We start from the raw sequence: 12264 nt of genomic DNA, 5'->3' as shown, positions 1-12264 counted from the left end.
AGGAATTGAGTTAAAAAAAACTACATTTAGGCATATATAAATAATATCTTTTTAAAGACTTTTTCTGTCATATCAATTCACTTACAATACAATTTTTACAATTCACAGTATAATCTCATACTAATAACAACATCAAATGCAAAGTATTTCAGCTTCTTACCACAAGCAGCAACTCCTCTAGGCTCCTATGAGACTGGCTGTGCTCTCCTCAAAACTTATATTGAGGTCAATTTGCACACTAAGCAGAGGCTATAAATGGATAAGCTTTAGAGTCCTAATTTATGGTAAGAAGGTACACCTATTCTCAGTCATCAACAGATATGACATCATTTTACACATCAGTTATAGGTATCACATAACTTTGACAATGCAATAGTTTGATAATGTGTCCGTAATTTAAATAAATTACATGATAGTCATAGTCATAATCATATATTTTTTTAATTTACATATTTTTAAATATTTTTTTACATTTATACTTCATAAATATTTAATTTTGAATTGATTGACAAGAAAACAAAATCTATTGATTTTAATTTGTGGGGAATTATTTTCAGTTGCAGATTAAATTGGAATAATATTAAAACAAACATATATAGACACATTTGATATCTAATATTTTTCACAAAGTCAAGCAAGTATAACAGAAATGGCCATATAAGTGATTGACTGCATGGAAGATCGCCATCCAAGCTGGCTCATTAAATAATACCATAAAAGCTCCCTCCCAGTGTATGAGTCTAGTGTCTATTTATACCTAATGTTTTTTATGATTGGGATGGGTAGACTATATTGCTCAATGAGGGGAAAGATTCAGTGATTTTTCCATTTGCTTTGTCGTGAACACTGCTGTGTTTCCATTTTTATTTCTGTTTATTGCAATGTTTCCATATTTTAATGTTAGACATCTTTAAACTTAATTAGAAGTGGTACAATAATTTGGACTCATTCAAAGTTTATACTTTTACATGAATTTTAAGTTAACATGGAACAAATGACAAAGTATTGTTGCAATTAGTCATCACAACAGTAAAGAACGTCTAACCTCAAATGCCAAAGATATTGTCGTGTATGAATAAAAGGGCCTAAAGGATTTTTTAAAAATTAAGGTTTTAAAGACTCACTTGTATTTGATTAAAAACACTGAATTAATCTATTCAATCTCACATTTCCAGCATCACAGCCGGAGGCATTGCTTGTAGGGGGAAAGTTGGGAATGAGTACAAGGGGCCCAGAGCTTTACAAAATATTGACAGTAACAAATATACAATCAGGATAATGACATGAACAGGCAGACAGACAGTGATTATATCACATAAAAAAAAAAAAAAAAAGTAAGGCATGGCTTGATGGGGGGGGGGGCATCTGAAATACTGAGAGGGGGCGATCCCCAGATATGCAGTGTATATAAGGCCTACACAATCACGTTACCATGGTACGACAACACCACCAAAATCAATGTATGCCTGCTTAACCCACATGCTCAGCTCATTGCGACCCGTTTAACGGAATATTACGATTAAAACAACCTGAACTGCTACAAAGACAATATAACGCTGACAACTCCTCAGCAGTAACTCTTTCAATTTGTCTCTGAATTTTCTACTTAGGTCATTTTCAAATGCCAGCTGGATCAAATGTGCTTTTCATCTATGCAACATGCTGCGTCTGCGCTCAGAAAATACATTCTTCAACGTTGAGAGAGTTCTCGCACATAGCAGTCGAGGCCCCAAATGTTAGTGCGTTTTAAGGCAGTCAGCACCACTGGCATGGCTTGGAAAACGCTGGAGTTATTTGAAAGAAGTTTGAACAACGTCACTTTCTCGTCCTGGCCTGTGCACAGTGTTTGCCAACACTGACGTGCAACGGTGAACTGAGACTCCACCATTTTGGTGTTCGTTAAATCCAGTAGTAGTTGCACTTTTTCCCCCGCATTCAAAAAGTTCTCACTACCAGGGTCCAGTGCATCCAAAGCTGTCATGTAGTTGCTATTACCTTCGCTGAAACGCACAGACATTTCTCCCAAAACGGAGTCAATAATGCTAAAAAACTGCCGCTTGCACTCCTGTTCAATGTTCACTTCACACTGACCAAACCTTTCATCCACAATGTAGTCTTGCAGAGTCTTACTGGGCTGTATCTGCCATTTCGGAGGGGCAGGAACCACATCATCTGCAGCTATACTTTTAGCCTACAGTTTCGCAAACTCTGCATCTGATCATAGACTTTCAATGCAAGAAGCGCTGCCAATGAGCCGAATTGCCGTCAATATATATATATTGCCGTTTGTTCAGCTTGCTGCATCCTATTCGGTGGATCCATCAGGCCCAAAACTTTGTACATCACACAGGCAAGAAATTTGAAAGTCGGTTCTGTGATGGCCTTGTGAAGTCCAACAGGTTAAATTTTTACGCCAGCACCTTTTCTTGTGTTGTGATTTCATTCAGATAATCCACAAGTGTGTCGTGCGATTTCAGCACCACAGACACCGTCTCAAGGTGTCCAGTCCATCGTTGATCCAGCAGCCTTTTAAGCTTCTCTCCCTTTTACTGTGCAGCTACAGTTGGCTTTCTCAGAATTTTTGTAATTTTACAATTTTAGAATTCTTGCCAAGGTGTTTTTCTTCCCAAGGTGCTGCATGTACTTTTTCATTGCTAAGCTGCAGTGTTAATTTCATTAAGGCAAGGCAAGGCAAGTTTATTTATATAGCACATTTCATACACAATGGCAAGTCAAAGAGTCAGCAGATATGCTTGGTTTTAAAGATATAGCCTTCATAAATAGTACACTTGTGTTCTCATTTAAGCATCACTTCTTAACAGACACTGATCTAGCTTCAATGGCAGGAGAGATCAATATATCAAAGAAAATACAGAAATGACCAGTGCTACATCCTTAATAACAATCAATTAAATGTTTAGACCCTTACTGATAAGTAAATCTAGAGTGTGTCCATGATTGTGTGTGGGTCCATGTACATGCTGAGTCAGATCAAAAGTTTTTAAAACAGTTTTGATTTCTTTTGCCAGATTGGTTTCTGCATTATCTATGCGAATGTTAAAATCTCCAGCAATGGCAAAACAGTCAAACTCTGAGGTAATTGTTGATAACAGTTCTGTAAAATCCTCAGCAAAGGCTGGAGAGTATTTTGGAGGCCTGTAAATAATGATAAGTAAAATGCGTGGAGCACCTTTTAACACAATACCCAGATATTCGAAAGACGGGTAATTCCCAAATGATATTTGCTTACATTGATAGATATCTTTAAAAAGAGCAGCTAGACCCCCACCTCTCCTACCCGCTCTGCAGACACTCATAAAAGTAAAGTTAGGAGGGGATATTTCATTGAGGACTGTTGCACTGCAGCTGTCTTCTAGCCAGGTTTCCTTTAGCATAAAATCCAGGTTGTTTGTGGTTATTAAAGGGGGGGTGAAATGCTATTTCATGCATACTGAGTTTTTTACACTGGTAAAGAGTTGGATTCCCATGCTAAACATGGACAAAGTTTCAAAAACTAAGTTGTACGTTTGAAGGAGTATTTTTGGAACAAAAATAAAAAGACGGTTTGTCACAAGTTTCGGAAAGTTTTTTTCGAGTATGGCTCTGTCTTACGTAAGATAGAGCAGAATTTCCTTATATGGGTCCTAAGGGCACTTCTCCGGTAAGATCGCGGGCGCGCGCGCACTCGTAAAACAGAGCAAGAGAGTGAAAGCAGTTCGCCCATCAAAGCGCCCTGCCCGGCTTTTGGGAAGTCAGTGTCACCAAAGAAGTGTGTTTTTGGTTGCCAGGGCAAGACAACCCTGCACAGATTCCCAAAGAACCCAGCGTTAAGGAACCCGTGGATGGAGTTTGTTTTCCTGAGCATAAACGGAGTTGTGTAGACTGTTGTTCCCTGCATTTCGACGATGATTGTTTTATAAACAAAGCCCAGATCGAAGAATTTGCAGATCGTCTAATGCTTAAGGATCGAGCAGTCACAATGATAAAGGTTCGCGGTCGTGCGTTGGAACGGTGAGTAAAACTGTTGAACAAATGTCTCTGTGTGTTGTTAGCTCGGCGCGTAAGCACAGCTAAGCTTCGCCCACACGGCCCGCCCCCAGCCGCTCGTTTTTTTCCGGAAAGACTCGGTACAGCATATTTTTATCTTTCAAATAAAAATATAATAAAACAAAAGACTTTTTGGAGATATGAAGGATGCAATATTACTCTATAGGTACTCAAGATTAACAGGAGATTGAGTGAAAATGAGCATTTCACCCCCCCTTTAAGTTGTTGACTAAAAGTGATTTATTGAACAGATTAAGTGAGTGGATGTTTAAAAGTGCTAACTTAACAGTTAGTTTGACGTGTAATAGGCACAAGATTAGTTGGGTTTGCTGTACGCTATTGAAGGCCTTAGACTTTCTATCTTGTAATAGAACAGCAATATAGAAAGATACAGGCACACTGGGTTCCCGCTTGTTCTGTAAACATTTGAGAAAGTTAATGTTATTATAGCGGGGACCCAACACATATCACTGAGAGCATAGTTAACGAAAACTATGACGGAAAATGTTCGTTGACGACCTGTTTTTCCCTGACTAAGACAAGACGATGAGAGACGACACCCACGTCATTAAACGATAATTGTGACTATATCAACACATGCAATATCGATGACGAAAAAAGACGAGACTGAAATGTGTTTAAAAAATAAAAACTTGACCAAAACTACTTGTTTTTGTCATATAAAGGAGACGACAACACATTGACTGTTTTTACGAGCTTCATGCTTACGGTTGCCAGATTTCAATCATTTAAACCCCCAGTCAGAGCTTTTCTGTTAAAAGAACACGTTTTTACCCGGTCTTTTCAATAGTATCTGGCAACCATGCGCGCGCACTCTCTCTACACTGCTGAAGAAGCACGGATGATCTGAAAACACAGTGAATCTCATCGCCATGCCTCCAGGCTGCCTGCACATTCCCTTCAGACGAAGAAATGGATAACTAGTATGTTCTCTAGGCACCCTTTTAAACTTCCTGGTCACACTAGTAGTGACGTCATGGCTATCGCCGGCCAATACGATTTCAGTGATTATACTGAACTTCAGTCATTAGTCATGCTGAGGCGTTCCCCAAAGTGTCTCAGGACACAGTGTCTCGTTCCCTGTTCTCAGGGAACAGGAGTTACAGTCATAACCCGAGACATTTTTGAACGATTGTGCGCAGAGAGATGAATCCTTTCTTTCTTATCCTCTGTATCAGATGTTCTCTGCTTTCTGCAGGAACTATTAGATAAAGGTAGAGCCTTTTCAACAGTAAAAGTTCATCTCAGCTTGTCAGTTGGGGCTGGATTCAGAAACAATAAGCTAGCACCCCTTAATACAGCATAACGATTTATGAGGGTGTGAGACGGTTACTTCCGGTCACTAAGTCTCTGATCCCATCCTGGGATTTATCTGTGGTTCTGGACGTGTTCTTCCAACCCCCTATTGAACAGTTAAAGAGTATTGATTTACAGTGTCTTTCTTTAAAGTCAGCTTTACTGTTTGCTCTCACTACATCAAAGCGGGTGAGTGAATTACACGCTTTGTCTGTACATTCTCACTGTATGCGGTTTTCAGTGGGTGGATCGAAAGTTACACTGAAAACTAATCCGGAGTTTGTTCCTAAAGTCAATGAGACATCAGAAGCACACCTTTTTCTACATCAGAAGAAGAGCGGTTAAACTATCTGTGCCCGCCCTTACGTGCAGAGGATGAGTTTGTTACGAAAGAGCAGTCCGCTCTTCGTCTCTTGTGCTGACAATTATAAGGGGGGACCCATTTCGTTTTACCACTCTCTCACTGAATGGTAAACGCGATTGTAATGTGTTACAAAGACGCAAAAATTTACAATATTTATCAGGGCTTCGAGCTCACTCCAGGAATGGTTACCTCTTGGGCACTGTTCAGGGGTGTCTATTTAGGACATTTGGAGCTGGGCATCATACATTTACATTTTACATTTAGTCATTTAGCAGACGCTTTTATCCAAAGCGACTTACAAAGTAGGACTAGATTAAGCGAGTCATCATGAAGAGGCAAAAAACAAAAAGCAGCGCAAGAAGTGCTCAAGATACAAAGTTCAGGCATTATTCAGAGTAGCATAAGCCCGATAAGTGAGGTTTAGAGTTTTTTTTTTTTATGAGGTTAAGTGCTCCCGGAAGAGATGGGTTTTCAGATGTTTTTTGAAGGTTGTCAGGGATTCTGCATTCCGGATGAGGGTGGGGAGAGCGTTCCACCAGCATGGAACTGTGAATGAGAATGTTCTGGAAAGTGATTTTGTGGCTTTCTGGGATGGATCCACGAGACGTCGCTCGTTGGCCGATCGTAGGCTTCTGGCAGGGATGTAGACTCGTAGGAGTGAGTGAAAGTAGGAGGGAGCTGAGCCTGTGATAGATCTGTAAGCAAGCGTCAATGCCTTGAACTTGATGCGAGCAGCGAGAGGTAGCCAGTGCAGTGAGCTGAACAGAGGAGTGACGTGGGCCCTCTTTGGCTCGTTGAAGACAAGACGGGCTGCAGCATTTTGGATCATCTGTAGGGGTTTAGTTGCACATGCTGGAAGTCCGGCCAGAAGAGCATTACAGTAGTCAAGCCTAGAAATGACCAGGGCCTGGACGAGAAGTTGTGTTGCATGCTCAGTTAGGAAAGGCCTGATCTTCCTGATGTTGTGCAGTGCAAACCTGCATGATCGAGCTGTCTTTGAAATGTGATCTGTGAAGGTCAGCTGGTCATCAAACGTTATTCCAAGATTTCTCACCGACTTTGATGGGGTGATTGATGATGACTCTAGCTGGATAGTGAAGTTGTGCTGTAGAGACGGATTGGCAGGGAGGACGAGAAGCTCAGTCTTTGCCAAGTTGAGCTGCAGGTGATGTTCCTTCATCCACGTCGAGATGTCTGCCAGGCAGCTTGAGATCCGTGCAGCTACTGTGGGATCATCTGGTTGAAACGAGAGGAAGAGCTGTGTGTCATCAGCATAGCAGTGGTAGGAGAAGCCGTGTGCTTGTATGATGTGTCCCAGTGATGTGGTGTAGATGGAGAAGAGGAGGGGACCAAGAACTGAACCCTGGGGAACCCCTGTGGTCAGTTGATGTGCTCTGGATACCTCGCCTCTCCATGCGACCTTGAAGGACCTACCTGTGAGATAGGACTCAAACCAGTGGAGTGAAGTTCCTGTGATGCCCAGTGCTGAGAGGCTGAACAGAAGGATTTGATGATTCACAGTGTCGAAGGCAGCAGACAGATCCAGGAGGATGAGGACTGAGGATTTGGAAGCAGCTTTTGCGATCCGTAGGGCTTCTGTGACAGACAGTAATGCAGTCTCAGTAGAATGCCCTTTCTTGAAGCCGGATTGGTTGACATCCAGCTGGTTGTTGGGAGACAGAAAGGATGTTACTTGGTTGAAAACAGCTCTTTCAAGTGTCTTCGCAATGAATGGTAGGAGAGAGATAGGTCTGTAATGTTCTACAAATGATGTGTTTAGCGTTGGTTTTTTAAGCAGTGGAGTAACCCGAGCCTGCTTGAATGCTGTAGGGAAAATGCCAGTATGGAGGGATGAGTTGATGATGTGTGTGAGTGCTGGTAGAAGTGTGGGAGAGATGGCTTGTAGAAGGTGTGAGGGGATGGGGTCTAGAGGGCAGGTGGTAGGGTGACTGGAGAGGAGAAGTGTAGATACTTCTTCCTCGGTTAGTGGAGAAAAGGAGGGCAGAGGGATGTTGGCTGTGGAAGGGTTCGGTCTGGGTTCCTGTGTGTGTGGAGCTGAGAACTGACTGCTGATAGATGTTGTTTTGTTGGTGAAGAAGATTGCAAAATCGTCAGCAGTTAAGGAGGCGGCGGGTGGTGGTGGAGGTGGACAGAGGAGAGAGTTGAATGTCTTGAAGAGTAATCGTGTGTTGGAGGAGTTGTTGATCTTGTTGTGGAAGTATGAAGATTTTGCAGCATGAACATCAACAGAAAAGGAAGAGAGGAGAGATTGATAGATACTCAGGTCAGATGCGTCTTTTGATTTGTGCCATTTCCTCTCCGCTGCCCTGAGTTCGGTCCAGTGTTCCCTAAGAACCTCAGAAAACCAGGGGTTAGAGGGAGTGGCGCGTGCTGGCCTGGAGGAGAGAGGGCAGATAATGTGTAGAGAAGAGGTTAGAGTGGAGCATAGGGTATCCGTTGCGGTATTCACATCCAGAGATGAGAATTGTGAGGGTGGGGGAAGAGAAGATGAGACGGCAGAGGAAAGATGGGAGGGGGAAAGTGAGCGCAGGTTTCGCCTGAAAGTGACTGGTGGTGGGGTTGGTGGTGCAGGGGTAGAGAGTTGTAGACTGAAGGTAATGAGGAAATGATCTGAGACATGGAGAGGTCTCACCAAGATGTTGTCTGTGGTGCAGTTGCGTGTGTAAACCAGGTCCAGTTGGTTGCCTGATTTGTGAGTACCTGTGGTGATGAGTTGTGTGAGATCGAAAGAGGCTAGGAGAGAGATGAAGTCTGCTGCATACGGCTTGTCGAGATGGATGTTGAAGTCACCAAAGACTAGAAGTGGGGTGCCGTCCTCAGGGAAGGAGGACAGCAGTACATCCAGCTCATCCACAAAATTACCCAGCTGACCTGGGGGACGATAAATGACTACAATATGGATCTTAATGGGAGTTGTAAGTGTAATAGCATGATATTCAAATGAGTTGTTGTTGCATATAGAAGAGAGCGCAGAGTATTTGTAATTGTTAGAAACGAGGAGCCCTGTACCCCCGCCTCTCCCAGACTGGCGAGGGGAGTGAGAGAAGGAGAAATTGCTAGAGAGAGCAGCGGGGGTTGCTGAGTCTTCTGGACGAATCCAGGTCTCAGTCAGGCCCAAGATATTTAGAGTAGAATGAGATGCAAAGGCTGGAATGAAGTCAGCTTTATTGACTGCTGACTGGCAATTCCATAGACCCACGGAAAGAGAGAGAGGAGTGTGTGCGGATGAGAGAATGGGACGCAGATTGGCAGTATTGCGCTGCCTTTTGAGCGTGATGAAAGGGCGTTGCCGAGTGATAACAGTAATGTGTTGAAAGCACATGTTGTTTAAGGTGAACAATAAGATAAAAAGAGTGAAGGAAAAGGGAAAAGGAGATACTTAAGTGAGCCTCAAACATCACCGCAAACATTTGAGAGATATTATAGACTGGATGTGACTGAGCCATCTCTGGCTCATTCAGTGCTTGGTGTGGGAGCGTTGTGTGATACATCATAGTACTCCACACGTGTCATTCACTCATATTTTTGTATTTCAGAAAAACACCTTGTTGCTTGCTCATTATAGGTTATTATATTTTAAATGCATGCATTATATTATAAATGAATTAAATTATATTATATGAAATATAATAATTATAATAAATATATATATATATATAAAATATATATTATAATATAATATAATTTAATGAAAATGATAAATGTGATAGATTACAGATAGCTTTTTCCAGGTATTATATTTACTTTTTAGATCTCTGGATCATCTGTAGAGGCTTAATTGTGCTAACTGGAAGGCTAGTTCACAGAATATTGCAATAGTCAATAACATCAGTCCAGGGTGGAAACTTTATAGCGAAAATGTTTGAGCGAATGCATTCAGTAAACATGAGAATTAAATTTTATGAAACCTTTTGAACTTTTATGGAACCTTTAAAAGTTCAAATTTGGTTTCAAGACACTCTTGATACTCAGCAAACTTGTAATGTGAATAATAAGGTTTAATAATCATATAGATCCGATATTAGTGTTGTACTAGTGTATCTTGTTGAAAAATCACACAAAGGCTAATTATTTGCTGAAATAAACAGTTTTATTAAGAAAGGTACTTTTACATTAAACATTCATATTATATGACTTTAATGCTCCTTTCAAGTGTTCAAGATTCATTCTTCTTTGACCTGGGAAAGAAGGAAGAGTTAAACATTAGTCTTATTAACAAAAATTTTCTTCACTTTACATAATGAAGAGAATAAAGATGTGCAAATGTCTTACAGGATATGTAACATCAGCAAAATAAAATTATTATAGTTCCACTACTACGTCTAAGAGGTAGTTCATATATTTGGATAAACAAGTTGAATACATAATCTACTTAGTCTAACCTTTCCAGCATCACGGCTCTTTACTTTGAGCTTGTTGACCTGAGACTCAGAAATGTCAGCACGCTCCTCAGCCTCCTCAAGCTCATGCTGCACCTTCCTCAACTTGGACAGGTGTACATTGCCTTGCTCCTCCTAAAGGGTTTTTTTTTTTTAAATATGGTTCATGTTTCACGTTTCATCAAATTAGCATTCCAATATAAATAATTACAGTGTCAAAATGTTCAATTCGATTTTACATACCGCCTCTTCAGACTGCCTCTTGTAGACTTTGACCTTCAGCTGCAGTTTGTCAACCAAATCCTGGAGTCTGGTGATGTTCTTCTTGTCCTCGTCAGTCTTCAAAAAAGACACATTTACAAAATTAAGCATTGATCCTTTACTAAAAATAGGCATTGTCAGTGCATACACTATTATACAGACTCTTTTGTCTGAACAAACTTGTGAGGAATATGGTCATACCTGATAAGAGAGCTCTTTCACTCTCCTCTCATATTTGCGGACACCTTTAATAGCATCAGCTCCACGTCTCTGCTCAGCTTCAACTTCAGCCTCAAGCTCACGGACCTAAAGAACATTTTTTTTTTTTCAAACAAATCATAATATAACATAGTTCACCTTGCCCATATCATAACTATAAAGAGGCTTACTCTGGACTCCAACTTCTGGAGTTGTTTCTTTCCTCCTTTCATGGCCAGATTCTCAGCCTCATCCAGACGGTGCTGCAGGTCCTTCACTGTGACCTCCAGATTCTTCTTCATCCTCTCAAGGTGAGAACTGGTGTCCTGCTCCTTCTTCAGCTCTTCTGCCATCATTGCAGCCTTTTGCATTAATACAGAAAGTCATTAGATCCACATTTTTTATGCAAAATGTATGTAAGCGTCTTATGGCAGCTACTGTTTCTCACATCAGTAATGGCCTTCTTGGCCTTCTCCTCTGCATTTCTGGCTTCCTGTACAGTGTCATCAACTTCACTTTGGACATGAACAAGGTCAGCCTCAAGCTTCTTTTTGGTGTTTATGAGACTTGTGTTCTACAAAATGGAAAGCAACAGTTTGAACATTTTGAATGATGCTCTCAATTTCCTTAATTTCAGGGAAACAATATGCCCTTACCTGAGAGTGCAGCAGCCCAACACGCTCACTGATATCCACCAGCTCTTGTTCAGCCACTTTGCGGCCTCTCTCTGTCTGCTCCAGAGCAGCTCTAAGCTCCTCAATCTCAGACTGCATCAGAGTGTTTCTGCGCTCCACCATGGCCACCTGCTCCTTCATGTCTTCCTGTCCTCTCTGGGCATCATCAAGGTGCAGTTGGGCATCCTGAACACAACAATAGCTTTAGAATGAGCTTTCGATGTGATTTCTGCTAGGCTGTCCTTACCATATGTTAGATTATTTAAAAAAAAAATATGAATGCATCCCAAAGTCAAAAAGAAGAATTCCTATGCATACCTTGAGTTGTCCCTGAACGTTCCTGAGCTGTTTCTGGGCCTCAGCAGCCTGGCGATTGGAGTGGCTCAGCTGAATCTCCATCTCATTAAGGTCTCCCTCCATCTTCTTCTTGATTCTCAGGGCATCATTCCTGCTCCTGACTTCAGAGTCCAGAGTGCCCTGCATGGATTCAATGACTCTCTGGCTGTTCCTCTTGATCTGCTCCATCTCCTCATCCTTCTCTGCAATCTTCCTGTCAATCTCTCCCTTGATCTGGTTTAGCTCAAGCTGGACACGAAGAATCTTGGACTCCTCATGCTCCAGTGTACCCTATGAAAAATAAAACAACATTTAAATATAAGAATGAAAATACACAGTGTGTTGATGAATACAACAACACAGTATGATGGTTCTAGCAAGAATTCCATATTGATCTCCAGATACTCACTTCAGCCTCTTCCAGGGCCGTCTGAATCTCTGACTTCTCAGTCTCCACTGTCTTCTTGGCCTTTTCCAGCTCATGGATGCTCTTACCAGTCTCACCTAACTGCTCTGTCAGATCTGAAATTTCCTCTATAGAGAGAAAAACATATAATATGTATCATAATCCACATGCATTAATCATTTGTGCTTATTTTTTAATGTTCACTGAGAATTAGAACATGTAAAGGGATAGTTCACCCAAAAATGAAAATGTTATCATTAA

General features: G+C 41.3%; 2 protein-coding genes across 4 annotated transcripts in view; one reads left to right on the top strand and one right to left on the bottom strand.

The window, feature by feature from the left end:
- Positions 1 to 12264, top strand: part of LOC308683915 (uncharacterized protein) — a 52552-nt gene that overhangs the window by 18672 nt on the left and 21616 nt on the right. The window lies entirely within an intron of this gene.
- Positions 1 to 12264, bottom strand: part of LOC308683453 (uncharacterized protein) — a 34174-nt gene that overhangs the window by 11755 nt on the left and 10155 nt on the right. Inside the window, 11 exon segments of the mRNA XM_081353923.1 lie at positions 8125 to 8337; positions 8382 to 8620; positions 9915 to 9927; positions 10132 to 10263; positions 10372 to 10584; positions 10588 to 10695; positions 10779 to 10949; positions 11036 to 11161; positions 11244 to 11447; positions 11580 to 11888; positions 12007 to 12131. Of these exon segments, the coding sequence (XP_081210049.1) occupies positions 8125 to 8337; positions 8382 to 8620; positions 9915 to 9927; positions 10132 to 10263; positions 10372 to 10584; positions 10588 to 10695; positions 10779 to 10949; positions 11036 to 11161; positions 11244 to 11447; positions 11580 to 11888; positions 12007 to 12131 (1853 nt within the window).

The sequence above is a fragment of the Scardinius erythrophthalmus genome (genome assembly GCF_964197995.2).
Source record: "Scardinius erythrophthalmus genome assembly, chromosome: 23".
In the NCBI taxonomy this organism is placed as follows: domain Eukaryota; kingdom Metazoa; phylum Chordata; class Actinopteri; order Cypriniformes; family Leuciscidae; genus Scardinius; species Scardinius erythrophthalmus.
Note: the sequence above shows the minus strand (reverse complement) of the source record. Positions and strands in the feature narration are given on the sequence as shown.